The sequence below is a fragment of the Kwoniella botswanensis genome, chromosome 1 (genome assembly GCF_036426115.1).
Source record: "Kwoniella botswanensis chromosome 1, complete sequence".
Taxonomy (NCBI): domain Eukaryota; kingdom Fungi; phylum Basidiomycota; class Tremellomycetes; order Tremellales; family Cryptococcaceae; genus Kwoniella; species Kwoniella botswanensis.
In genome coordinates this window covers 7,377,192-7,400,345 of record NC_088599.1, presented here as the reverse complement: position 1 = coordinate 7,400,345, position 23,154 = coordinate 7,377,192, and the positions used below count along the sequence as shown (strand labels likewise).

The following is a 23,154-nucleotide window of genomic DNA, read 5'->3' as shown; positions in this document are numbered from 1 at the left end:
ATGAACCTCTTGTGGCTGAGAGGTAAGGTATGGAACCCTGTCAACAGAGTGAGACATGAAACTTACCAATGCAACTGGGCGGGACAAACAGTGGGATTGAGACTAACACCAATCTACTTGTATTCTATCCTTCAACGGGACTGATATACGGATTTCCAGAAATCCTTTTTTCACTGTGGTTTTATACTTAATGCTTTTTTAATTGGTCTTGCAAATCAAAGGAGTGACTTTTGTTGAATATTGAACGTTGAATGATAGACAAAGGAAGAGGAGGGGAATGACGAGATGAGTGCCGTCCTGTTGACTAAGTTGATCGTCTGGCGAAAAATGTCGAATTGATGGAGAGGAGACTACTGGGGATGATGTGATGTGATTGTTGATATCACCTAGGTCGAGAATGAATGTGTTGATATGAATGATGGTGGGTAGTTGATAAAGAGAGACTGAGGGGATCAAAGCGAGCTGAGCGTCAAGTGTTTATTGTTATACGCTAAGTGCGTGCCGCGATTTCCTCCTTGAGCTGTTGTTGCTGTTGTCGTTGCTGTGGTGATGTATGTGATGTTTGACAATGTCGATCCAAGCGTAGAGGTGAATTGTAGGACTTACGAAAGAATGAGTTAGTTTATGGACGTTGAAAAGGATGATGAAAACTTCTCATGCTGTAGTATCAAGAGTTGCATCTCCATCATCCCATCCATCGATACCTTCTCTCTGTCACTGCTCACTGCATGGTAGAATGTGCAGAGGAGGAGGATGTTTGATGTGTTTTGTTTTGCTCTCGGTGCTTCTCTGCGTTAGTGTTTTAATGAGGACCCTAAAAAAACCATCTATTGTGCTCATGTACCTTTTTGTTCCGCTCTGTCGTGCTTTGTTTACTCTTTCCACTCGGTCACCCCAAAATCGAAAACATCTCCCTTCCTCTCTCCTTGTGGCCAATTGGGTGAAACGCCACTGTATCAGACGGGTTAATCCTCAATTGTTCAGGGTCAAATAAACAACACACTCATACACCAACACTTGTTTGTGGCGGATGATATGTTGAATCAGTTGGTAGGAATGTTGATGTCATGCGAATGCATGCGAGTCCAGCTGTGCAAGTGTGACAAGTGCATACATGGGTGATGACATCTATGCCATGCTAGTGACGGGATCTTGCTCCTCTTGCAAGAGAGGTCGTTATCAACATCTATCGAGGTTGAAATACTGCTCAAATCGTAGTGGTATGAAGTTAAGCAATGATCTTCATTTTGGTACCTCAATCCCCCTTGGCGGGCCTGGAACGGATTGGCCACGTGGCAGTGAAACGGACATAAGAGTCATTTCCTTGTTACTCGCCGTTTTCATTTCATATTGCCACCCTCGGATCAGTGGTTTCCGTTCAAATTATTCAAGGAGATATGTCGAGTACTTTTGTGGTCTCATCCTTCAGAATAGCGAGAGGATCTATGAATAGGACAGACAAGAACACTGGTCCCACATCGTAGCTTAGAGATGGCATCTAGACAGTCCAACATGAAGTCAAATTCTCGGAGGAGCTCACTTGTCGTTGGAACATGCAGTATACGTGTTTACATTGGTGCCCTTGTCAACTGTCATCTCTCACGACACGCTGGGTCATCCCAGATACGCATGAGTTTGATCTACTCATACACATGCTGGTATGTTTCATTTGGATGCATGAGATGTGGTTATACGTCTGCTTACCGTGAGATCAATGGCGGTTGTAAGAGGGTGGAAGGATAATGTGAAAATAATGCCACATATTATACAGGTCGGACCGTTAACTCCGTCGTCATATCTTACTTAGGGTATCGCGAGGAGTTCCGTCATTCTCTGGTGAGATCCACCTATCCCCAATTATATACGTTAACTCTCTTATTTATCATTTCATATTCCAACTTTTTCTTTCTCTTTCAACTTCCATCTCATCTATCCAAAAGTACATCCACATACTCACACCAAAGACCAAAACATACAAAATGACCAACGCTCTTGACGCCCTCAAAGCGTGAGTATGATAAGTTCTCATACCGGTCAACGAACGTTCTCTCACGTTCCATCTACCAGACAAAGCTGACTTTTTCGCCTCTCCGTGGGTTGATCAACATAGTACCGGTACCGTCGTCGTATCTGACACTGGAGACTTCGGTTCCATCGACGCTTTCAAGCCCCAAGATGCTACCACCAACCCTTCATTGATGTGAGCTCACACTCCCGTTGCCATAAGCTCGTGGCTTCAACAAAATCCCATTATTGCTGACTCGATGTATTCTAACATTGTAGTCTCGCCGCCACCAAGCTCGAGAAATACGCTAAGCTCATCGACCCTGCTGTCGAGTACGCTAAGAAGAAGGGAGGGTAAGTTGCTTGTTCTCTGTCCCTCTTCAACATCCCGCACTTCAAAGGAATGGTCCAGCCTTTCAACAACCATCAGGTTAACCTCAACAGACCAGCTGATGTTCGCTTTTCCCCCGCACAGTGAGCTCGAAGTCCAAGCCGAGAACGCCCTTGATCGACTCCTCGTCGAATTCGGTTCCGAGATCCTCAAGATCATCCCCGGTAGAGTCTCAACCGAAGTTGATGCTAAATTCTCTTTCGACACCCGTAAGTGGAGTCAACCTGTCATTTCTTTCACTCAACACACTTCTCTCCCCCTCAGTGGGGGATTATTGCTAATGCAATGTTTCACTTTTGCCGTTTACAGAAGCCACTATCAACAAAGCCCACCAAATCATCGATCTCTACAAGGAGCAAGGTATCTCCAAGGACAGAGTCTTGATCAAGATTGCTTCCACTTATGAAGGTATTCAAGCCGCCAAGAAGCTCGAGGAGGAAGGTATCCAGTGAGTATCAGCTGATTTCCCTCTAGGCATTATGAACTGACCTTGTTATCATTGCTCAGCTGTAACTTGACTCTCCTCTTCGGTTTCGGCCAAGCTGTCGCCTGTGCTGAGGCTGGTGTCACCCTCATCTCGCCCTTCGTTGGCCGAGTAAGTCGACATTCACCGCCTCTCTCGTCCTCTTGTCAACAGACGGTGTACTGATCCAGATGAAACCTTTTAGATCCTCGATTGGTACAAGAAGGCCAACCCCGACACCAACTACACCGCTGACACCGACCCTGGAGTCAAGTCCGTCCAAAAGATTTTCAAGTGAGTTTTCATCCTTCATACACAGAGCTTTGAGATGCTGATCATATGTCTGTAGCTACTACAAGCAACACGGATACAAGACCATCGTCATGGGTGCTTCTTTCAGAAACATTGGTGAAATCACTGCTCTTGCCGGTTGTGATTACTTGACCATCGCTCCTAAACTCTTAGACGAATTGGCCAAATCCAAGTGAGCAATCTTCACTTAGATCATTCACCCAATACACGATATACTAATCATACTTATTTTGAAGCGACGCCGTCCCCAAGAAGCTCGATGCCAAAGATGCCGACTCCGCTCCTATCGACAAGGTCTCATACCTTGACGACGAAGCTAAATTCAGATGGGCCTTGTTCGAAGACCAAATGGCTTTCGAGAAGCTCCACGAAGGTATCAGAGGATTCGCCAAGGATGGTCAAACCCTCAAAGACCTCCTTAAAGCTAAACTCCAATAAGTATCTTGTCGTAGTTGAGTAAGTGGTAGTCGAACGGAATGGATGCTGTTATGTGTAATCAAAAAGACCAAGAATCATAGTATGCATTTCTTTTGACTTTTGTACTAAGAATGCGTCAACCTACCAATGGTCATCCGGACGAGACTATTCATTGCGTACTGTAAAGCAAAAAGAACTCCCCGTGAGAGGGCATTATTTGAGGTACTCTTGCCCAGAAACTTGTGTACTTGAATTTCTCATTCGATCATCTCATCGGCCAACCGCCCAAGCCGTCTCCAACCCTTGGTGGGGAGTATAGCACGACTCTCGGGCACCAGGTCTCAGTCTGAACCAGCTCTACCATATGAGATACGCCTGACAGGGAACAATCGTGGAGATAGTCGACAGGGCACCGATTTATTGTACACGTAACATGTACCTGCAACGTGATCAATCAGCCACACATGCACTGACTATGAGGGGCTACTTGAACCCTTCGAATATCTGCCATGAAATTTCTTTATCAGGTGAACACCAATGAGCCGTGCGTCGAAGCAACTAACTCAAGAGTAGCAAGTTGGACGATGTTGAATGAGCGGAACCAAATCTGTCCAAGACTGTCTGGTTTTTCGAGTTAATCGATAACCGAGTGGAAAAGTCAGAATGCATGAATGCTCAATCAAATAACCGACAACTACCACCACCACCACCACCACTTACTTGTACTTGTCCTTCAGTACTCGACTCTCTCGACACCAGTACATACATATCAAAAGGAGATCAGATAGGCGCTCCTTGTCTCTCTCAGTAAACATCCGATAGAACAGAACGCCCACGCCCACGCCCACGTCCACCACTCATCATGTCCGACAAAAACCAACCCATTGTAGGGATAATAGGAATGGGTGATGTGAGTTGATCTAGCCATGACGATGGGAGGCTGTATGGGTATGACGCTGATCAAGCATACACGTCCAGATGGGTAGGATGTATGCCAAGCGACTGAAAGCTGGTGGCATCGAGACGTGAGTCGAGTGTTCTTGCACCTTACATACAGTGTCAAACAACGGACTGAAGTATAATACCTGTGCAGCATTTACGTTTGTGACAAACCGGAATCATTCGAGTCGTTGAAGAGGGAGTTAGAGGGTGGGTCGTTGATGTCCAACACCCAATTCTCGATCTGACACAGGATTTACATGCATATAGGAACCGGTATAATACCCTTACCAAACGGACATGCAGTCTCACGAATATCCGACTTCATCATCTACTCGGTTGAGGCGGCAGCTATGACCTCGGTAGTAAAGGAGTACGGACCTTCTACAAAGATAGGGGCGGTCGTAGCTGGTCAGACAAGTGTGAAAGCACCGGAGAAAGAGGCGTTCGAGAAGTACCTTCCTGAAGATGTCGGTATAACCAGTGTACATAGTTTACATGGTCCAACAGTCACAACCGAGGGTCAACCTTTGGTAAGTCAGCTACGAAGTTGCAGTGATAATTCTGAAGCTGATTCTATGAACGATGTAGATTATAATACATCATCGTGGTCCAGAATCAAATGTGAAGATGGTAGAAGATGTGTTCAGGTCATTCAAGAGTAGATATGTTCATTTGAGTTACGAAGAACATGATTCGGTCACTGCAAATACTCAGGCGGTAACTCATGCTGCCTTCTTAAGGTGAGTAGATGAAACTCTGATCAGCTCACATCTATATCCTGATTTGAAATTAAAGCTGATCAACTCGTCCTCTTTGCATAGTATGGGAACAGCATGGAACCACTCTGCCTCCTATCCCTGGGAAACAGCTCGATACGTCTCCGGAGTAGAGGTAGTCAAGGTCAATATCACCTTACGTATCTATGCTGCCAAATGGCACGTCTACGCTGGATTGGCAATGCTCAACCCATCTGCTCAAATTCAAATCCAACAATATGCCAAATCGGTAACGGAGCTATTCAAGTTGATGGTGGAGAATCGTGAAAAGGAATTATCAGATAGAGTTTGGGAATCTAGAGAGAAAGTGTTCGGTTGGAAGAGAAATGAAGAACCTCCTATACCCTCTTCTTCGCCGAATTCGAATTCAAAGGGTGAAGAACAGATACGGGATCCGATCTTGTTAAGTGAAGATATCTTGAATCAGTTTAGTCTCGGTTCAAGATCTACCGAACAGCAGAATCAGAATCAGAATCAGAGTCAGAGTCAGAGCTCTAGTCCAAATTCCCATTTGAGTCTGTTGGCGATGGTGGATTGTTGGTCGAAATTGGGTATAAGACCTTACGAACATTTGGCGGTAGCTGGAACACCGGTCTTCATGCTTTGGATTGGTGAGTGTTTTTTAGACCACTTATATGGGATAACAAGCAAGACTGATGCACCTCAAATCTACAGGTGTTGCAGAATATCTTTTCAGATCTCCGACCTTACTATCCTCAGCTATCCAAGCCGGTCTAGCCGATCGCATACATCGACCTGATGATATCGAGTTCGTGGTAGCGGCAAGAGGATGGAGCGAATGTGTCAGTTTTGGAAACTTTGATCTGTACAAGAGGAGGTTCGAGGAGACGTCGAGTGAGTGCCTCAATTTTGGAGGAGTTTGGGTCATCTCGTTTCGTACATTTTCGTCTTTGCATCGCCCTCCTTGCCTGCCTTCCTCTCTGTTTCCTCCTTTCTTTTCTCTTTCCTCTTCTCACGCCTTCCCCTCTTCATGCCTCCCAACCGGCCCCCTCGGCATCTCCAATCTCTTATTTGCCGCATGCCGCTCTCTTCCCACCTGCGGTTCGTCTTCCTGTAATCCATCCCCCTGTGCTTCCAATCTTCTGCGCGTGCCATCTGACATGATACTGATCGTGATATAACACTTTCCTTCTTGAATAGACTTTTTCTCACCGCGATTCGAAGAAGCAACCAAATTAGGAGGAAGGATGATCAAAGCCATTCAGGATATGCAATCTGGCAAGAAAACGGATAGTCAACCTAATGTACAGTAATCATCGCTAAGCTATAATAATGGAAGAAGGAAATCGGTTGCCGCATGTAGTTGGTCGGTTTGCTCTCATGATCATTGAATAATGCAATATAATAGCACGTGCAGCATTTCCCCCGTTGAGGAGGCCATTGGACCGTGTCGCTGATGGCTGAGGACCTATCAGCATATGAGTAGGATGTTGGATTTCTTTTGCTCTGCCGCGAATAACCTCGTACCGATTATGATGTCGATGATGTAAATGATCAATATGATACATGATTATCATTTCCGATGATATAAAGTCATCACAGTCAAGTATAGATGATATCAACAATATGATAGTGATACAAATGATTGAAACAAATGCAATGAAGATAAGACTACACAGGATATACGAAATAACCCCGATATGACAAGAAGTTTACCGTGGCGTGGAAGTCCTTCAGAGATGACGGATGACATTAAACTAGGAGTCAAGCCCTCATTCCCTAGCAGTACTCATCACGAACCTACTCCCAATCCCACCAAGATGTTGCGTCCCACCATCGTCAACGATATTCAGACCCGCTCCGAAACCCATCGCAAGATTCCCTTGACCTTGACCTTGATTCGTCAACGGCAGTTCTCGATCATCATAACCATTGGTTCTGTTAAAGTCGTTTTGAGGATCCAAGATATAACTCATATTCTGTATTTCGTCCTCTTTCAACCTCCTCGTATCGATCCTTCCTATAGATCCTCCTCCACCTAATCCGAAAGACTCAAAATGTGAATCCTCACTCTCTTTCATATCAGCCCCTATAGAAGAAGAAGATTTCGATTTCGATAACGAGACTGAATTGCTTTTTGATTTCTTCGCCAGCATTGAAGTTTCATTCTCATCCTCTGAGGTTGACCCTGATTCAGAATCAGAGTTCGAATCATCTTCGGCGTTCCGAGTTGATTTCTGCTTGGATTTGGATTTAGGTTTCTTCTCCTTATTATGTTTACCTGGACCTCGACGTCGGAGGATGGCTTCATACACGCAGGTCTCTTCACCTCGTCGATGACAATGGAAACATTTCGGTTTCTCTCCGTTACATCTGTTACAGGCACAGTAATCTGTCAGCCATGGGATCTTATCTTAAACAAGTTCACAAGAGAAAGCCGACTCACTTCAATTTCTTCGCACGACAGTTGTTACAAGCTATGATAGTCTTTTCTATAGGTGGTTTCGTTACCTTGACCGACTGGTTCTTGGATTCGGCATCCTCTTCTTTTTGCTCTTCCACATGTACGGATGATTTCCTTTTCCTCTTCCCTGATCCCTTCTTGGTCTCCTTCTCTTCGGATTTACTCGTATGATCCTCTATAATGCGACTTATTGCTCCCTTATTTTGCGATACCTCCTTCTCGTTTACTTTTCTATGCGAATGACCCTTTGTAGCCGAACCCAAACCCATGCCCAGATCAGCTCTACTGACCGAAGTTTTGAACGAGAATTTTTTCCCTTTTTGAATGGTGGATCCACTCACATCTTTAGGTTGAGCTGGCCTTTTGGGTATAAGAGCAGGTTGAGTGGATGTCCATTCCAATATCGGTTCTAATTCTAGATTTTCAGGTGGAGGAGGTAAAGCCGAAGCGGTATCTTTAACTCGTATTTTCAGAAGCGGTGGTAATGCTTCTTCCTGTGGAGCCGTTGAGGGAGGAGGGATGGATTGTGAGGTTGAAGGTAAATGTTGAGAGGAGGTCCATCCTGTGACCGTGGGTGTTCCTTGCGGCTGAGATTGGCTCTGGTCAACTGCATCAGGGATCACCGTGGGAGAAGTCGAGGACGGTATGGAGATTTGTGTCGACGAGGAGAGAGAAGCTTGCAAATGATTAACCGAGGGCGAAGGGTTAAAAGTCTGCTGAGCAGAGGATGCTTGAGAATGGGCCTGCGTGTGGGCTGAAGACTGAGGGAAAGCCGGTGGATACTGTTGAAAGTAATCGGTTGATGTGTTGGAAGTCGAGGGTTTTTCGTATCTTGGGCCACCTCCCACGACAGGAGGACTGGTCCGTCGCTTGTACTTTTGTACTGAAGCGGGTAGTGGTGCGACCAGATCAGGTTGTATGTGGACTTGTGACCAATCTGCCAGACGCTTCTCAATGGACAATGGATCTAAGAGAGGTAATCGATTGATATAAGGAGGAACTTCTTGATATTGGTGGTTCATATTCGGTTGATGGGACAAGAAATTAGTCAAGGTTGATCGAGGAGATGTCACGGTAGACGGTTCCGGTATGTCACCTTGAGGTGGGGGTGGTGGAGGATAGTAGTATTTGTTGCTGTCAGGCATGAATTGAGGCTGCGTCATAATTTGATTCTGGGTCTGCGATGTCTCAAGGGCATTTGAGCTGACGCCCAGGTCAGCGTTGAAAGGATTCGATAAGTTGGTAGATGGTGGGGGTATGATCATTGTTGAGTATCTACTTGGAGTGAGATATCCATTTGGCGAAGGGTTGAGAGAAGAACCCGATGGATCTGATACGGGCTGATAAGGATTCTGTGGTTGGGCGGGGAATTGCTGCATCGGATAGTCGTAAGACGGATACTGAGCTTCCGTCATTGGACCGCTACTTCCCCCGGCCTCGACCACATTGTTGACAGGTGTACTCGCTCCCGAATTTCCATTCATCAATGACATTTTAGCTTCAAGCAATTGAGAGAATCTGTCTCCCGTTCCGAGATTGATGGCTGGTGCTGCAAACGCGGTACTAGAAAGCGGTGATCCAATGGTCATCAGCATTGTAAAGACTTTCGCTTGATTGATGATTCAGCAGCAAAGGTGAGTTAGATGAAGGAGTATCACTCACTCGAACTTTCTACCTTCAAGCTCTCCATATATATGTTCATTCGCTTTATGGTTCATGTCCGGCCTTGGATCTGGATAGCTGGAAGTACTTCCGTACGAGGTGGTATTCCCGGAAGCATTATAGATGGGTTCTGTTGAAGGAGGTGGAGGAGCGGTTGACCAATTCATCCATGCATTCTGCGAGTTGGTGATATATGCCGATGACCAATTCGTTCCAGGCTGACTGGCAGCGGTGGGATAGAACATGTTCGACGAGTAGTGACCTGTGTCCGAAATGGGAGTTGAACCATTGGGCAGCGTGGAGTTAGTCGAGACGCCGGAGACCGGTTGGCCGAGTTGTGGATAAGAAGGAGTAGCGATAGCGACAAGCGGAGTGGGGTCGGAAGTAGAATTATATGACATTATCTTTGGAAGAGAGGATCATCCGGAAGGATATCGTCTTATAGGTGTTTCGGTCAAGTGATGTTGAAGTACAATTAGGTTGATGACAACACTGAAATGGATGGGACGGTCAACGGTGAAATGCGATATTCGATGATGTACGATTGATTATGTATGACACGGTTGATTGATGATCTGTGCGTGATAGATAACGATGGCCTGTGCTGGTATTGTACTTGATAATGCGTATTATTGTTGTATTGGTATTGGACTTTGTTACTGGGATCAAAGCATCAAAGTACACACTCCAAGCTTAGATCGCTTCGAATCCCTCAGCCTAGATCTGCCTTTTCAGAGTGACAGTCAGTTCCAATATCTATTCTATTCTACTATTCCTGTGGACCGTCCTCTGGTTTCTTCTGTCCTTGTTACCACTGTGAGGGCTCCAGTCGTTCGAAGATGATTTGTGTGTATAAGTAGTGTATAGGTATTCTATGCAAAGAGATGGTCGAGTCGGAAGCTTTTTGATGGTGAAAAGAGAAATAGAGAGAGAGTGAAAGAGGGGGGAATTCAGGAATTTCTGTTTTTTATTCTTGTTTTTAGTGCATTTTTAAGCAACAGGTTACCGTCATAGGTTTTCACAAATCAGAAATTGAGGAATGAATCAAAGTGGCACCAGATCAGAGGAAATCCCCCTCAATCCCTCCCAATCGGAAAATCAGGCACTGGGCCACTACACCAATCTGAGCATGTTTAGCCCCGATTGCACGATCGTACCAAATATCCATTCGTTTCTTGTGGTCTGATCCAATAAACGAGTCCCAGAGGATCAAAGGATACCTTCAATCACCTCTTACATACCGACTGACATAGACCCTCCCTGCAGGTGATCCAGAGATAGAAGCAAGACTGAGCGAGAGAAGGAGTCAGTCGGCGCCCGGAATAATCAATGACCACATTCAATCCCTTGTCGGCGTTTCCGCCGGTGAGACAATTAAGGAACCGGGACATTTCTCGCCCGTCACCAGTGACATCCAACTATCTTAACAGGAAGTTGGGAACAAGCAAGCCGTCGCCGACGGAAGACCTGTTCTACATACCATACCGTACTCAAGGTGCAAGAACGTCATATCGATACTATACATCGTTGGATCATCTATTAATGTATCAATGCAAATGAACGCTATGGTGGTTTACCACCTGTGAATATGTGTTTGTTATCACTATCAATGACTCTAAGATTCATTATTGGCCATCCACCAACCATCAAATATCCTTGATTTATCAACGTATCCTTGTTCTTCTCCTCGTGAAACTTCGATGATGACAAGAAATTCATGGCTTCTTCTGACCCATTCGCCAGTGTTGATCCATCATTTTGTCCGTCGATATTCAGAATCTCAATTCCGATGACGTTCTGTTCAATCTCTACTAATCTTCGCAGGACTTCACCTATGACCCATTCGGTATATATCATCCCTACGTCTTTGACATGTTGATATTTCGGATGAGATTCTTCATACTCCGCTGAAGGTCTGATCAAACCCTCTTCAAATCCTCGTTCGCGTTCATATTCTCTTTCAGGTGGAACAGCCTCGCCCTCTTCCAAAGGTGCATAACCAATCACTAACACCCCTATCGCACCGAGATCTTTCGTGACTTCCAACTTCTCAAAGAACGTACATCCCCCTCGGGACACCATCAAGACGAAAGGTTCCGAAGTATCTGGGTTGATGCCAAGAGACTCTAAGGAAATCTTCGAGCATCCTTGATATAGGTCATCATCGATTCTGGGTGGAATGACTAGTCGTACGGGCTGATCACCAATTCTCCAAGCTGGATTAGTGGACGAGTAATCGGTTCCAGTGGCGGGCACAAAATCGATTCCGAACGTAGCCGTGGCGCCTATGGCATGTAACAGTATCTGGCCTTCCGTTGCCGAGTCAGTCATGCTAGTGAAAGCGGTAGAAGGTGGATACGATATGAAGCGTAGTGTCAATTCCGGAGGACTGGCGGAGTTGACTGGCGGGGATGAGGGGATGGGAAGATGGCCACACATCGCCGGATCTTGCACAATCACGTTCTGACCCTGTCGTATACGGTGTGGACCAACTGAATAAAAGGCCCATCAGATCTTATGCTCTATACTCGTGTGAAATGCTATGTTACTCACTATTCACTACATCATATCCTTTACCGTCGAACCTCCATCTTACCCCCAATCTCAGACCTTCAATATCGCTAATGAGGTAATCACCAGTAGCAAGATCTTGTTCCACTTTGCTCGGCCCGGGAGATGGATCTTCGGGCGGTACGGCAGAAGGATCGGTGACATTGAGAGGGGACAACACGATTTCGAATGCCTATAAGAACAATTAGCTTCGACATCGACGACGAGCAATGTCAGATTGGATGATGCTCACGAATTTCGACTCGACTGGTATTTTACATATACCTCCATCATACCATATTCTCCTTCCATCTTCGATCTCCATCCCCGTACCATTCAAGCCATATATCAATGATCGAGCATAATCGTAGTCTTCCCTACCTTCGATACCTAGAGCGATTCCTTGTGTGTACGAACCTCCGACACTAAAAGGTTGATAGACTGGACAAGTAGGGTTTTCACCTTTACGCATAGCCCGTCGAGGATTGGAAGGCGATCGCAAGAGATTTTTTGGTATTCGGAGAGGATGACCCTCAGTGGTAAAGACTGTATTGGAATTTGGGAAAGGTTCATCGGCGAAAAGGAAATAGAGGTACTACGAGACTGATCATTGGCTGAAGGCCGATGCGAGAAGAAAGAAAGAAAGCTCACTTTGAGTGATTCAGATAGCATAAAGCTCTCCATCCTATCTTCCTGCTCCCCAGTCATAACGTTCTTAAGCGTTGCGAAACCACATCTAGTCTTCGTCCGTGTCTTCAGATCACGTAAAATTTTCTCGCCTACTCTCAAATAGAAAGGGTCTTTCGTAGCCTATACGAAGGGAACTAAGTTTTCCACACATCTCAAGAAGGAAGGCGATAGGGCATCACCGGTCGAAGGAGCCAAGACATACCTGATAAAGGTAATAAGTTGATTCTATGAACTCGGGTCTACCTGGATATCCTGTCCATTCAATCTTCCTTTCTTGCCATAACCATGATTCCGGCATAGAATTGTGTTTTCTCCACAGATTCCAGAAGACAAGATGCGATTTAATTGCCGATTCGATATCCCCAGCTAAGACTTGCATGGCAGGCAAGAACGCTGACAAGGAATCAATGGTCGATGGACTGGCAGGTTGTAAGAGTCTAGTTTGAATAGGTCGATACTGGTGTATATCCCAGGCTATGAGCTGTTATGAAAAATTCCAGGCCATAAACAACTCACGATAAACCCATCATTCGTCCGTATGTAAGTCTGGATAGCAGCATAAGAATCGAAGAATATATCGGTATACGTATCTTCATCTACTTCCCCGTCGTAAACCATTAGTATTTCTAGACCAATAAGGGTACTCGATTGTTGAGCTGGTCACTTACCAAGCATTATTCCAGCTTTCAATCCATACTCGAAGAAGCTATCCATCCCAGCTCCTACGCCACTCATACCAGGTGCCAACCAATGTCCGTGGGTTCCAATCGTATTACCCAGTAGGTTCTGCGTAGACCTCCGATTCCACAAAGCAAGATATGCTTTATGTGCGAGAGATTCGAATCGATCATCGCCCGTTAGACGGGATAACAGTGCAAATTCAAGGAGCAAACTCCCTGCTCCTGCGGTACCTTGCCATAACCCTTCAGTCCCAGCTCAACTCACATCGATAAGGTTTACACGACTCACACGTTTCGATGCTTTCGCCCTTCAACAGACCGTACCGTAAATTCACCCTGGCATACGGTATACCAGTGACAGGTTGGAAAGCGGGTAATAACCTTTTACCCAGATCGTATGCTAATTCCAATATCCTTCCTTTGTACTGCTTCACATCTATCGTATCCTTCTTCGTCCAGCTCAAGAAAGAAGACGAGTTCTCTTCGTTCAGTCCTAATGCTACATATTGCTGAGCAGGATCATCCGGTAGATCATCCAAAGTTTGATAAGTTGATAATAATGCTCCCAAAGCTCTGATGGTCATTTCAAATACCTGTACTTTTACATCTTGATCGAACGATACCTTTTCTGCTACTAGTTGGACAGCTTTGGGGAATGCGGTAGGGTAGATTACGGGAAGTGAAGATAGAACATCTAGGAGTGTCATTGAGACGTTGGCGTGGATATCGTTGATTCCGATGTTGTTCGGGTCGGGGTCACGATGTAATGGTCCACAGGAAAGCGGCCGCAGTTCGTCCTGGTAATATTGCAGAGAGGAATACATGAGATGGACATGGCAAAAAGGTTCTGTTAACTGCACTCACAGCGGGATAAGCATATTTCATATATCCTTCATAACCATGCTTGAACAGCTACACTAGATGTTAGCTGAATTGCAGCCGTAAGCTTTGTACATGGGCAAGCTAACATACCGAAGCAGTTTCATCTCTTAATTCTTCCCTCTTAGAATTTATCATACACCATATCACAGGTAAGTGAAGTAAGACGGTAATCCATATCGAACGAATTCGTAGCATGAGCAAGAAAGCGATTATGGGGGAAGGAAACGATGATGTATCGAATCCTCCTCAGCCCCTATTTGCTTCTCCGAGTGTAACTTCTGCTGATAATCAGCCTGTCGCAGTGAGATCAAGTGGTGTCTACGAATAATGCATGAGTCGAAGCGGACATTATTATGCTTTGTAAAGTAACGAACGAGGTTGGTACGTGCATGATATCACTGTAGTGATCGATTCCTTTGTTCATCTTCCACGTCATCATTTCACCTGTTTGGCCATAACATCAGAAGGTATAAGGTGATGCATCAGGTATACGATATCTGACAGAATTAGATCTATAGAGCTACAAGTCTATGGATAGAGGTATCAGGTCCTACTCTTGCAGTTGTCAAATCTATCTGTGATATGGTTACATAGCGCTGGGTATAGGGAAATGGTCAAGGAGAAGGGAAAGTGGCATCAGATTGATGTTGGATTTCTTACGCTGCGGTGCTGGAGGCAACTTCGGTTGATTCGATACTTGCAGTGGGAAGTGAAGTGGATGCACTTTCACTGACTGACTCAGAGCTACTAATAGCTTCTGAGGAAGAAGCCGAGACACTCGTGACTTCATCGCTTGTGGCTGATCCGGAGGTAGTGGTAGCTTCACTGGCGCTGACAGCCGACTCGGAGGTAGTGGAGACTACCGATGTAGATTCAGAGCCGGCTGAGGTAGTAAGATCAGTCTGTACAGCCGCGATACCAGATCCAGAAGCGGCAGAAGAGGTAGAAGATCCGTCTATAGCTGTGTAATTGGCATTGGGCGGAGCGATCGGTATCAAGTCTTGGTTATCCTTGTTAATAGTGAAGAACACTACGGATTGGGTCATATCATTAGCAAAAGTTGATAGGCAGTAGAGGAGTGGAGAAGATAAGTTGCACAACCCACTTTGATCAGTATTTTCATCGCTGCAATCGAACAAGATGATACCCTTATCTTCATCAGGTCCAGAACCATCCGTATCTTTGTCTTCTGTCAAGCACAGACCTTGACCTGCAATGGCGATCCTAGCATCATTGGTCACATACCACGCTTGAAGGGGTTCACAATTTTGAGATTCTTTGAGCTACATCACAAAGCAGAAACAAGGTTACTCTTGATGGTCAGGACGACCTTTCTCTGAGTCTCACGTGGGAGTAAATCATACTCACAACCAAAGAAGAGTTGGCAGAGGCGTTGACGCCTCCAGCATCCAAAGCGAAATTCGTCCCGCTCAATACCAAAGCACCTTCACCTGGAACAACATCCCATGCTCTAGCATTCTTCGAGGAATCTTCGGAGTTGACACAAGGGTACAGATCTACCGGTGCTCCCGCTTTGAGTTCCTCTCGTGGATCGGGAGAAAGACACTTTGTATCTCTATAAGCTTGAATCTGGACATTATGAACAGTCTCGTGGCTGTAGATATCGATAGTTGATTGCGCAGCATCAGCAGCGGTCGATGTGGCCGTAGTACCATTCTCGGATCCAGTAGAAGTATCGACGGCTACTACTGAAGATGGTGATGACGATGATGGCTCGGAGCTTGATGCGCTTTCAGTCAAAGTCTCAGCAGCTATTGAGCTAGGGTACCCCGAAGCTACCGTTGAGGCTGCGGTGCTCTCTGTTAAGCTTGCAGCTGATTCCTCGCCGGAAGGTAGGGGTTTAGCTAGAACCGGGGCGGATAACGCCAGGAAAGGTAATAAAGCAGCCAAGTACAACATGTTGATGGTGTCTATGCTTAGCGTAGAATCAGAATAGGATAATGGTTGGAACTCTGAGAAGGAGACGTTGATGATTCGCGGTTATAACTGAAGATTTCTATAAATATCAGAGATATAATTTGTATGGCCTTTCCGGGCTGAAAGATTGTACCTATCGAACGAATGAAATGATTAACATGCAATCAATCCGATATCGTAGGTCGATCCGTTTTTATAGCACTGATCTATCGAGTAGTCCAGATGAGGCGGAGTGGATGAAAAGAAACAATAAAAGGACAATGTGATGTCATCCTTTCACCACCTGAACCTTTTAATGGATGGTCCCAGGAGGGGGTGATCCAATGATTAACCCTCCCTCCTTAGGGAGTAGGGGTAAACCCAATGTCAGCAAACAATGTAACTGAGGTGTGTCAATATCTCTTCTTCCGCGCTGGGAATCTTAAAAGATCGGTATGATAAACATGATAATCGGTCATGATTAGGAAGATTGATACCACATGAAAGGTTGGTGAAGAAAGATTCATGTTTGCCATGTCCAGACATTCGGGTTCGTACAATCGTCTGTAAGGAGCTAATGATAACCGATGAGATGAGATGAAAGGGGCAAATCGAAAAGGCAGTGATGATGTATATATAACGGAAATGGAGACTTTAATTCAGCTCACATGGGGTGTCAGACCTAAGTCGGATTCGACCTTGATAAGGTTATACTTCAAATGAAAGATCTCGAGACTATCCTTTGTTCTTCCTAGACATGGAGTGCAGAGCCCCTATGATGGTCAATCACCCCTGAAGTTTCTCAGTCATCAACGCCGGACAAGATGCGTGATGCAAGTTATCGTTGCGACTATCGACTTAGCCTCGATACGATTTACGTTAGTACTTGCATATTACGTTACTCGGCGAATTAAGCATGATTGTCTCATTTGATAGTCCATGACCATGCGTGGTGGATAGTCTCGTTAGCCGACTCAGTCAGTATTTTGAAGGACGAAGAAGGATCCTATATGTCTTACCAAGGTGATAAAGGCAAGGTATCAAGGTGCTCGATGCAAAGGAGCACCCGTATCGATCCATCATTGACCGATCGATACTCTTTGGTTGATGCCACTTGAACAACCGGGATCTCAACCATGCAAAGTGACCTGCCCTCTCTGATAACGTTCGAGGATAAAACAATCCCGGATAAAGAGTTGACCATGTATGCGACACCAGTGCAAAGCTTAATTAACATCCATGCGTTCCATCCGGATATGTTATAGAGCATTATAGAAAAATCTATTGTCTCATGGTTTTCTTTGGGTCGGCGGAAACACCGGACTAGCAGATGATAAGAATATGCGTCGGTCAGCTTCCAGTCAGTCTGATTAAGGATCATCTCGGTCACTCACGATAGGGTTCATGTTTTGGCTTCTCATGTATTCTGTCATCTTGTCTTGGTATTCTGGGGTCATAGTAGCGGGAGGAGGAGGGGCTGTAGAAGGGAAAAAACGTAGATGTCAGCGCTCGAGTCATACCAAAGGCTGACCGATCCGACCGGCAAGGAGTCTAAGACTGCAGGAAATGTAGTATGTTGCTCACCTTGACTTCGAGCGAATAAGAAGGTACCGTAAGCGGCACCGACGGCAGCAAGCACACCGGCAAAGACCTTGATACCGTGGCCTTTCTCGTTGACGGGTGTTCGGGGACCGTGAGGACCGAAAGCGACAAAGTAAGCTATGGGTCGAAGAGGATCAGGAAATATGACGGGAGTTAGATGGTATGGACAAGGTGATGGGTTGAATGAGGAGACGGAGCGGAAGAGAGAGCAGCGAAGCGAAATTCATAGTCAGCATAAGCTCTACGTGATTGTTCAGACAGGTTGAGATCATGGAGCACGACCAATCGATAGCGTGGGAAAGATAAGTGGAGTCCAGGGAAGTGCAAGCAGCCCTGCGTCGCTTCATCTATCCATGAAGCATGCCAAATTCTCATCTCTATGCACGTCCTACACCTTCTCTTGCTCCTCCGGTATCTCCATGCATCCAAATTCAATTTCTCTTGAAGATCAATGTTGATGATGATCCCAAAACATGATGATCCTCCGACCCGGAAGGAGCCGGATATGAATTTGTCCAATTACAATTTGATGATATACGCGTTTTCCCCATTTGACATTGCAGGAGAGAGGATGATGACTATGACTTACCAGCTTTCTTCTCATCGAGGGTCAATTCTTTCCAGTCCTTCTTTTGGATTTGTTCGAGTTGTTGATAGATCTCATATTGGTTCTCTGCGCTCAAACCTTTCCATGAAGCTTCGATGTTACCTAAAGAACCACCGCTAAGGTTTGAAGAGGTCGATTGAACGGAGATGGTAGATGCGAATCTCTTGGAGAGAGGAGCGACAACGGAACGAGCTCGGAGGATGGACATGTTGGATGGGCACAGAAGCTGAGTGGGGAGTGAGAATTGATTTCTTTTTGTACAACAAGACAAGATAAGACTGTAAATCAGGATGTTGTAAGAATTAACGATAAATCATCTGCACCCATGAGCGAGAGGGGAGAGTAAGGGAGGATGGATGTTTTTGCCCTTTGCCCTATGAGGTGGAGTGTATAGTAGAGATGCAAATGCCTCATCCAGAATACGTGGGACGCTAACAACGGCGTTTCGTAAAACTCCGGATCGTAGGCACACATATAACATTCCTTGATTGGTTCCCGAATCCTTCCGAATGGGTGTTATGCTCTACATACGCGGACCTCGATTCCAGTTGAGCAATCAGAATGCATGCTTTAATCACCAGTTGAATGTCACGGGAGATGTGATGTAAATAGCAGAGGCATTTCAAACTTCTTACACTGCTGCTGGACACCGGCTCGGATGGCTGTGATGCTAAGCATGTTGACTAGTCGCGAGACATACCGTCACTCTGCTTCACTAGACTAGCTATCCTGCTCTTCTCACAGTATGGAGAACCATGGAATGCAGCATACAGCTAGCTACTCACAAACCATAGCATACTACTGCAGTAGTATGTGCCAGCTGGCACATCATGTACTTTCAATACTGAGATCTGATATTCCGTCGTTCTTCAGCAGGCCGACATACTTGCTCATGAACGGGGTAGAAGCGGTGATGGCCGATTGGTAAGGACCTGTTTGTGACGCTTACGTATTAAGTCATCGGTCTTAAGAATCGGTCTTAAGATGCGCGCCACTAATTCTGCTTTCTTATTTCGCTTCTCCTGGCTGAGCAAATAACGCCGTAAATAGCCGTTCTCATCGATTGAAGATTCAAGCTTCGGTCAGTCTCGACAGTGTCAGTCAGTGTGAGTGTCAGTTCGAGGTTTGGCCTTTATCGATTTGTGCAAGTGCAATCAGAGCCAAGTGTATCTCATCCATCAAGGCCTTTAAGCTATCACCAAAACTACACAAGTCGACCCTTCCGACTCGGTATTTCTTCTTCTCCAGCAACGAAATCGATTCAGAAGGATTTTGACTTAGAAAAAAGGAAAAGAATAGGCAGTACAAAATGGCTCTTCAAACTCTTCCAAACGATGTTGCCAAAGTAGCTTCAGAGGGATCTGTCAAGCTTTTCGGAAAGTGGGATTCCGAGGGGTGAGTGATAGTGTTCTTTATTCTTCAGGAGGACAGAGGAGTGGACAATAGGGCATTGAATGTGACGGAGAGGAGGCGAACGATGTGTGGTGGATAGTATATTGAGGAAATGGTGGAACGGGAATCAACGAGGAACATGCTATATCGATGGTTGGAAGGATACAAAGAGAGTAATATGCTGATACCGTTTATCTGATGTAGTGTTGAGGTTAAAGATATCTCTCTTACCGATTACATCAACGTCAACCACGCTGTTTACGTTCGTGAGTATCATATTCCTCTTATCTCTTACAAACATCACTCAGTTATGGCATGTAGATGCTGATCATATATCCGTCAAATTATAGCCCACACCGCTGGTCGATATGCCAAGAAGCAATTCGCCAAGGGACGAATGCCCATCGTTGAGAGACTTGTTAACGCGTGAGTCGTGCTGTCGGAAGGATATTATGGTACTCGGGAGCACATCCGTTAACTTGGAGCATTTTTCACATAGCCTCATGATGAACGGTAGAAACAACGGTAAAAAAATCATGGCTGTTCGAATCGTCCAACACGCCTTTGAGATCATCCACCTCGTCACTGAACAAAACCCTATCCAAGTTTTAGGTGGGTCCGATTTTCCTCCACATCATTCAGATCCGAATCAGTATGACTGATGCTTGTTTTTGTTTTTGTTATTATAGTCGATGCTATCGTCAACACTGGTCCTCGAGAAGACTCCACCCGAATCGGATCTCAAGGTACCGTCCGAAGACAAGCCGTCGATGTATCACCTTTGAGAAGGGTTAACCAAGCCGTCTCTTTGTTGACCGTCGGTACCAGAGAATCAGCTTTCAAAAACTCCAAATCCGTTTCCGAATGTCTCGCCGACGAACTCGTCAACGCCGCCAAGGGTTCTTCAAACTCTTACGCTATCAAGAAGAAGGATGAACTTGAACGAGTAGCCAAATCTAACCGATAATTTAATTTTCGCTTTCATTTGGTTATTTGTTGGATGGGTTGGATAGATTGGTTTTAGGTTATTATCGTTGGACTATTATAGGATCAAGGGATGGAATGGAGAAATAATAGTGTTGATGATAGTGATCTACGATCATGGAGGAGGATTAGGTATCATAGCCTAGGATGTGGATGTGATGAAGGCTTGCTTTGCATTTTCAATTATCTATCTGGGACATGGTCCGTTGGTTCCACCTTGAAGATGATATACGACTGATTCAAATGCGCATTGAAGGTGAACCCATAACTGACTGATTGCTACTCATGTATTATGATCACATGCTTTGTCACAAAATACATATCCATCAACCTATTCAGATACAACATATACAGATTATGGTTAATTGCTAGTATACAACGGTTCAACTTTTTCATCTAAATGCCTATTTGTTTCCATCAGATTGAGCTGTAGCAGCCAACTTGGCTTCCTTCTTAGCTTTCGCATTCTGTTTTATTTTTTCAAACTTCACAATCATAAGCTACTTTCGCCCACCAAACCGAGGAGAAGAGGGGAGCTTACTCGTTCTTTATATCTACCTATCTGTTCTTTCTGCTTTTCGTTCTCACCTTTCAATATTCGTACTTCATCTTCCAATTCTTTTATTCGTTTCTTAGCTAATCATATAACATATCACGAACCAAAAGTCAGCTTACAAGTGGGACCAAACTTCCGCTTGAGCTTACAAGTCATATCATCCTTTGCTGCCCCACCTACACCTCCAGTTGAACCTACCATCCCTAATCCAGGTAATCTGGTGATACTTGAATTCGATAATAATTGCGATTGTCCAACCACAGATTTGACTCTACCAGCTTCCTTCTTCAAATTCTCCATAATTACTTTCAATCCCTTTTCCCTCTCTTCCAATTGCTTCTTCAACGTTCTGTTGGTATTATCCACCGATTCTGCGTGGAGTGCTAAGGCGTCTAGGGAAGTTTTCAAGGATGCATTTTCAAGTAAGAGCTCTTCGGCAGTTTTGGTAGGTGCACTATACCAGTATCAAGTAAAGCGTCAGCCAGATATCGCTCATGATGATCAAGTAGCCGAACTAGACAAATTAAGGTGTAAGCAGAAGTATCTACCTGTTCGTCGAGCTACTGGGTCGTTCAACAAAGTCTTCTTCTTCTTCTTCATCTGTAGATTCGAGATTTATCGTCTTGTCTCTGCGATTTTTCACTACATAAAAGCTTTCCTCCGTCTCTTTCTGCTTCCCTGTCCTTGTTATCGTCTTTTCCCTGCTCAACTTATCATCCTTCTTCCCCCCTGATCTGGCATCAGTGGCGGTAGGTGCAGGAGCATCGACAGGAGCGGTGGCAAACATGACCGGACCACTAACTTCCTCTAACATATTTTCGAGCATACCCCAAAACCGCGAGAATGGGTCGAGCGTCTCGGGAGGTGAACCGAAATGAATGAATGACTCTTCAGTCGAAGAAGAGGTGGACGAAGAGGAATATAATGGCGAGAGGGAGGGTTCACCGGTCGGTGCAGATGGGTTGGGGATTGGACGTAGAGAGAAAGGCGGTATCGATCGACGATTTACTGTCATAGCATGTTGTTGTCAAATGTGACTATGCCCACTTTATGGCCAGGGGGAACTGTATGACTCACCTATTCCTGATGGCGGTATACCCGATAATCCAAATCCGCTTGGTATCCCTGCGGTTGTTCCTGTCGCAGCCGAAGAAGCAGCACTTTTGCTGACCAATCGTCTCTGAGCAGGTCTGGTCGCACCTTCCATACTGGGTCGAGAAAGTGGTGCGTCCGATGTAGATGTTTGATCCTTTTGAGCGTTCGATATTCGTCTCTCCACATCTTTCAGCAATTTGCGATGCTGTATGACGAGCATCTTCAAGGTATTTACTTCATCGCTTCCTCTGGTCTCAGCATCCTGCTGAGCTTTCTCATATAGCTCCACAGCTTCGCGATATGAAGCCGATGCTTGGTTGAGTGTCGCAAGGGGTACGAGTGATGGTCGGACCAGGGTGGATGCCTGTAGTGAAAGGGCGTGAGCTCGCTGGAGAGGGTTGGAAGGGGTAGAGGAAAAGGAAGGGGAATTGCTGGACATGGTGAATTGGAGAGGAGAGGTTAGACAGCCGGTGTTCCTGCTAGGGGGCTATCAGTCGAGGCTGGTGAGGGTCACTTGATGGCTAGTCATGTCGAACATGTTCTTGTGTCACGCTCGTATTGAGATGAACGAAGAAGGAACGAAAGAGAAAGGAAAGAGGCCAAGAGATAAGTTATGATGTTACGAGTATTCGGCAAATATGGTTTCCCGGAATGTTCATGCCGTAATTACATAACACTTGACCATATAACCATAAATCGAAATCAAAATCATAATCATCATAATCAACGCTCGGATCTCTTGTTGTCCTGGCCTGTGCTTGTCACTCACCCATCCAACAACACCCACTCGACTGTGCTTGTGATCCT

The 23,154-nt window shown here is 45.4% G+C and overlaps 8 protein-coding genes across 8 annotated transcripts; 3 read left to right on the top strand and 5 right to left on the bottom strand.

Moving 5' to 3' along the window:
• Positions 1 to 1,979: 1,979 nt before the first annotated feature.
• Positions 1,980 to 3,608, top strand: L199_002799 (transaldolase; the record flags this gene model as incomplete). Its single annotated transcript, XM_064888538.1, has 9 exons — positions 1,980 to 2,008; positions 2,111 to 2,200; positions 2,284 to 2,358; positions 2,480 to 2,604; positions 2,705 to 2,843; positions 2,903 to 2,990; positions 3,064 to 3,152; positions 3,208 to 3,342; positions 3,407 to 3,608. The coding sequence occupies 9 exons, from the start codon at positions 1,980 to 1,982 to the stop codon at positions 3,606 to 3,608; spliced, it is 972 nt and encodes a 323-aa protein (XP_064744610.1).
• An 841-nt stretch (positions 3,609 to 4,449) lies between these two features.
• L199_002798 (uncharacterized protein) lies at positions 4,450 to 6,579 on the top strand (the record flags this gene model as incomplete). Its single annotated transcript, XM_064888537.1, has 8 exons — positions 4,450 to 4,497; positions 4,566 to 4,612; positions 4,681 to 4,736; positions 4,797 to 5,059; positions 5,118 to 5,269; positions 5,351 to 5,916; positions 5,981 to 6,160; positions 6,467 to 6,579. 8 exons carry the CDS (start codon positions 4,450 to 4,452, stop codon positions 6,577 to 6,579), a joined length of 1,425 nt encoding a protein of 474 aa, XP_064744609.1.
• A 459-nt stretch (positions 6,580 to 7,038) lies between these two features.
• On the bottom strand, positions 7,039 to 9,793 carry L199_002797 (uncharacterized protein; the record flags this gene model as incomplete). Its single annotated transcript, XM_064888536.1, has 3 exons — positions 7,039 to 7,639; positions 7,713 to 9,293; positions 9,393 to 9,793. The coding sequence occupies 3 exons, from the start codon at positions 9,791 to 9,793 to the stop codon at positions 7,039 to 7,041; spliced, it is 2,583 nt and encodes an 860-aa protein (XP_064744608.1).
• A 1,162-nt stretch (positions 9,794 to 10,955) lies between these two features.
• Positions 10,956 to 14,389, bottom strand: L199_002796 (uncharacterized protein; the record flags this gene model as incomplete). Its single annotated transcript, XM_064888535.1, has 10 exons — positions 10,956 to 11,884; positions 11,946 to 12,135; positions 12,196 to 12,537; positions 12,594 to 12,752; positions 12,835 to 13,089; positions 13,149 to 13,228; positions 13,301 to 13,543; positions 13,602 to 14,109; positions 14,177 to 14,224; positions 14,285 to 14,389. The coding sequence occupies 10 exons, from the start codon at positions 14,387 to 14,389 to the stop codon at positions 10,956 to 10,958; spliced, it is 2,859 nt and encodes a 952-aa protein (XP_064744607.1).
• A 461-nt stretch (positions 14,390 to 14,850) lies between these two features.
• Positions 14,851 to 16,114, bottom strand: L199_002795 (uncharacterized protein; the record flags this gene model as incomplete). Its single annotated transcript, XM_064888534.1, has 3 exons — positions 14,851 to 15,224; positions 15,300 to 15,477; positions 15,563 to 16,114. 3 exons carry the CDS (start codon positions 16,112 to 16,114, stop codon positions 14,851 to 14,853), a joined length of 1,104 nt encoding a protein of 367 aa, XP_064744606.1.
• Positions 16,115 to 17,392: 1,278 nt separating this feature from the next.
• L199_002794 (uncharacterized protein) lies at positions 17,393 to 18,528 on the bottom strand (the record flags this gene model as incomplete). Its single annotated transcript, XM_064888533.1, has 4 exons — positions 17,393 to 17,434; positions 17,506 to 17,588; positions 17,696 to 17,830; positions 18,303 to 18,528. 4 exons carry the CDS (start codon positions 18,526 to 18,528, stop codon positions 17,393 to 17,395), a joined length of 486 nt encoding a protein of 161 aa, XP_064744605.1.
• Positions 18,529 to 19,629: 1,101 nt separating this feature from the next.
• Positions 19,630 to 20,679, top strand: L199_002793 (40S ribosomal protein S5; the record flags this gene model as incomplete). The annotated part of the gene is made up of 5 exons (XM_064888532.1): positions 19,630 to 19,715; positions 19,917 to 19,978; positions 20,063 to 20,138; positions 20,212 to 20,324; positions 20,402 to 20,679. The coding sequence occupies 5 exons, from the start codon at positions 19,630 to 19,632 to the stop codon at positions 20,677 to 20,679; spliced, it is 615 nt and encodes a 204-aa protein (XP_064744604.1).
• A 421-nt stretch (positions 20,680 to 21,100) lies between these two features.
• Positions 21,101 to 22,786, bottom strand: L199_002792 (uncharacterized protein; the record flags this gene model as incomplete). Its single annotated transcript, XM_064888531.1, has 5 exons — positions 21,101 to 21,181; positions 21,238 to 21,332; positions 21,402 to 21,706; positions 21,801 to 22,260; positions 22,330 to 22,786. The coding sequence occupies 5 exons, from the start codon at positions 22,784 to 22,786 to the stop codon at positions 21,101 to 21,103; spliced, it is 1,398 nt and encodes a 465-aa protein (XP_064744603.1).
• Between the last annotated feature and the right edge of the window lie 368 nt (positions 22,787 to 23,154).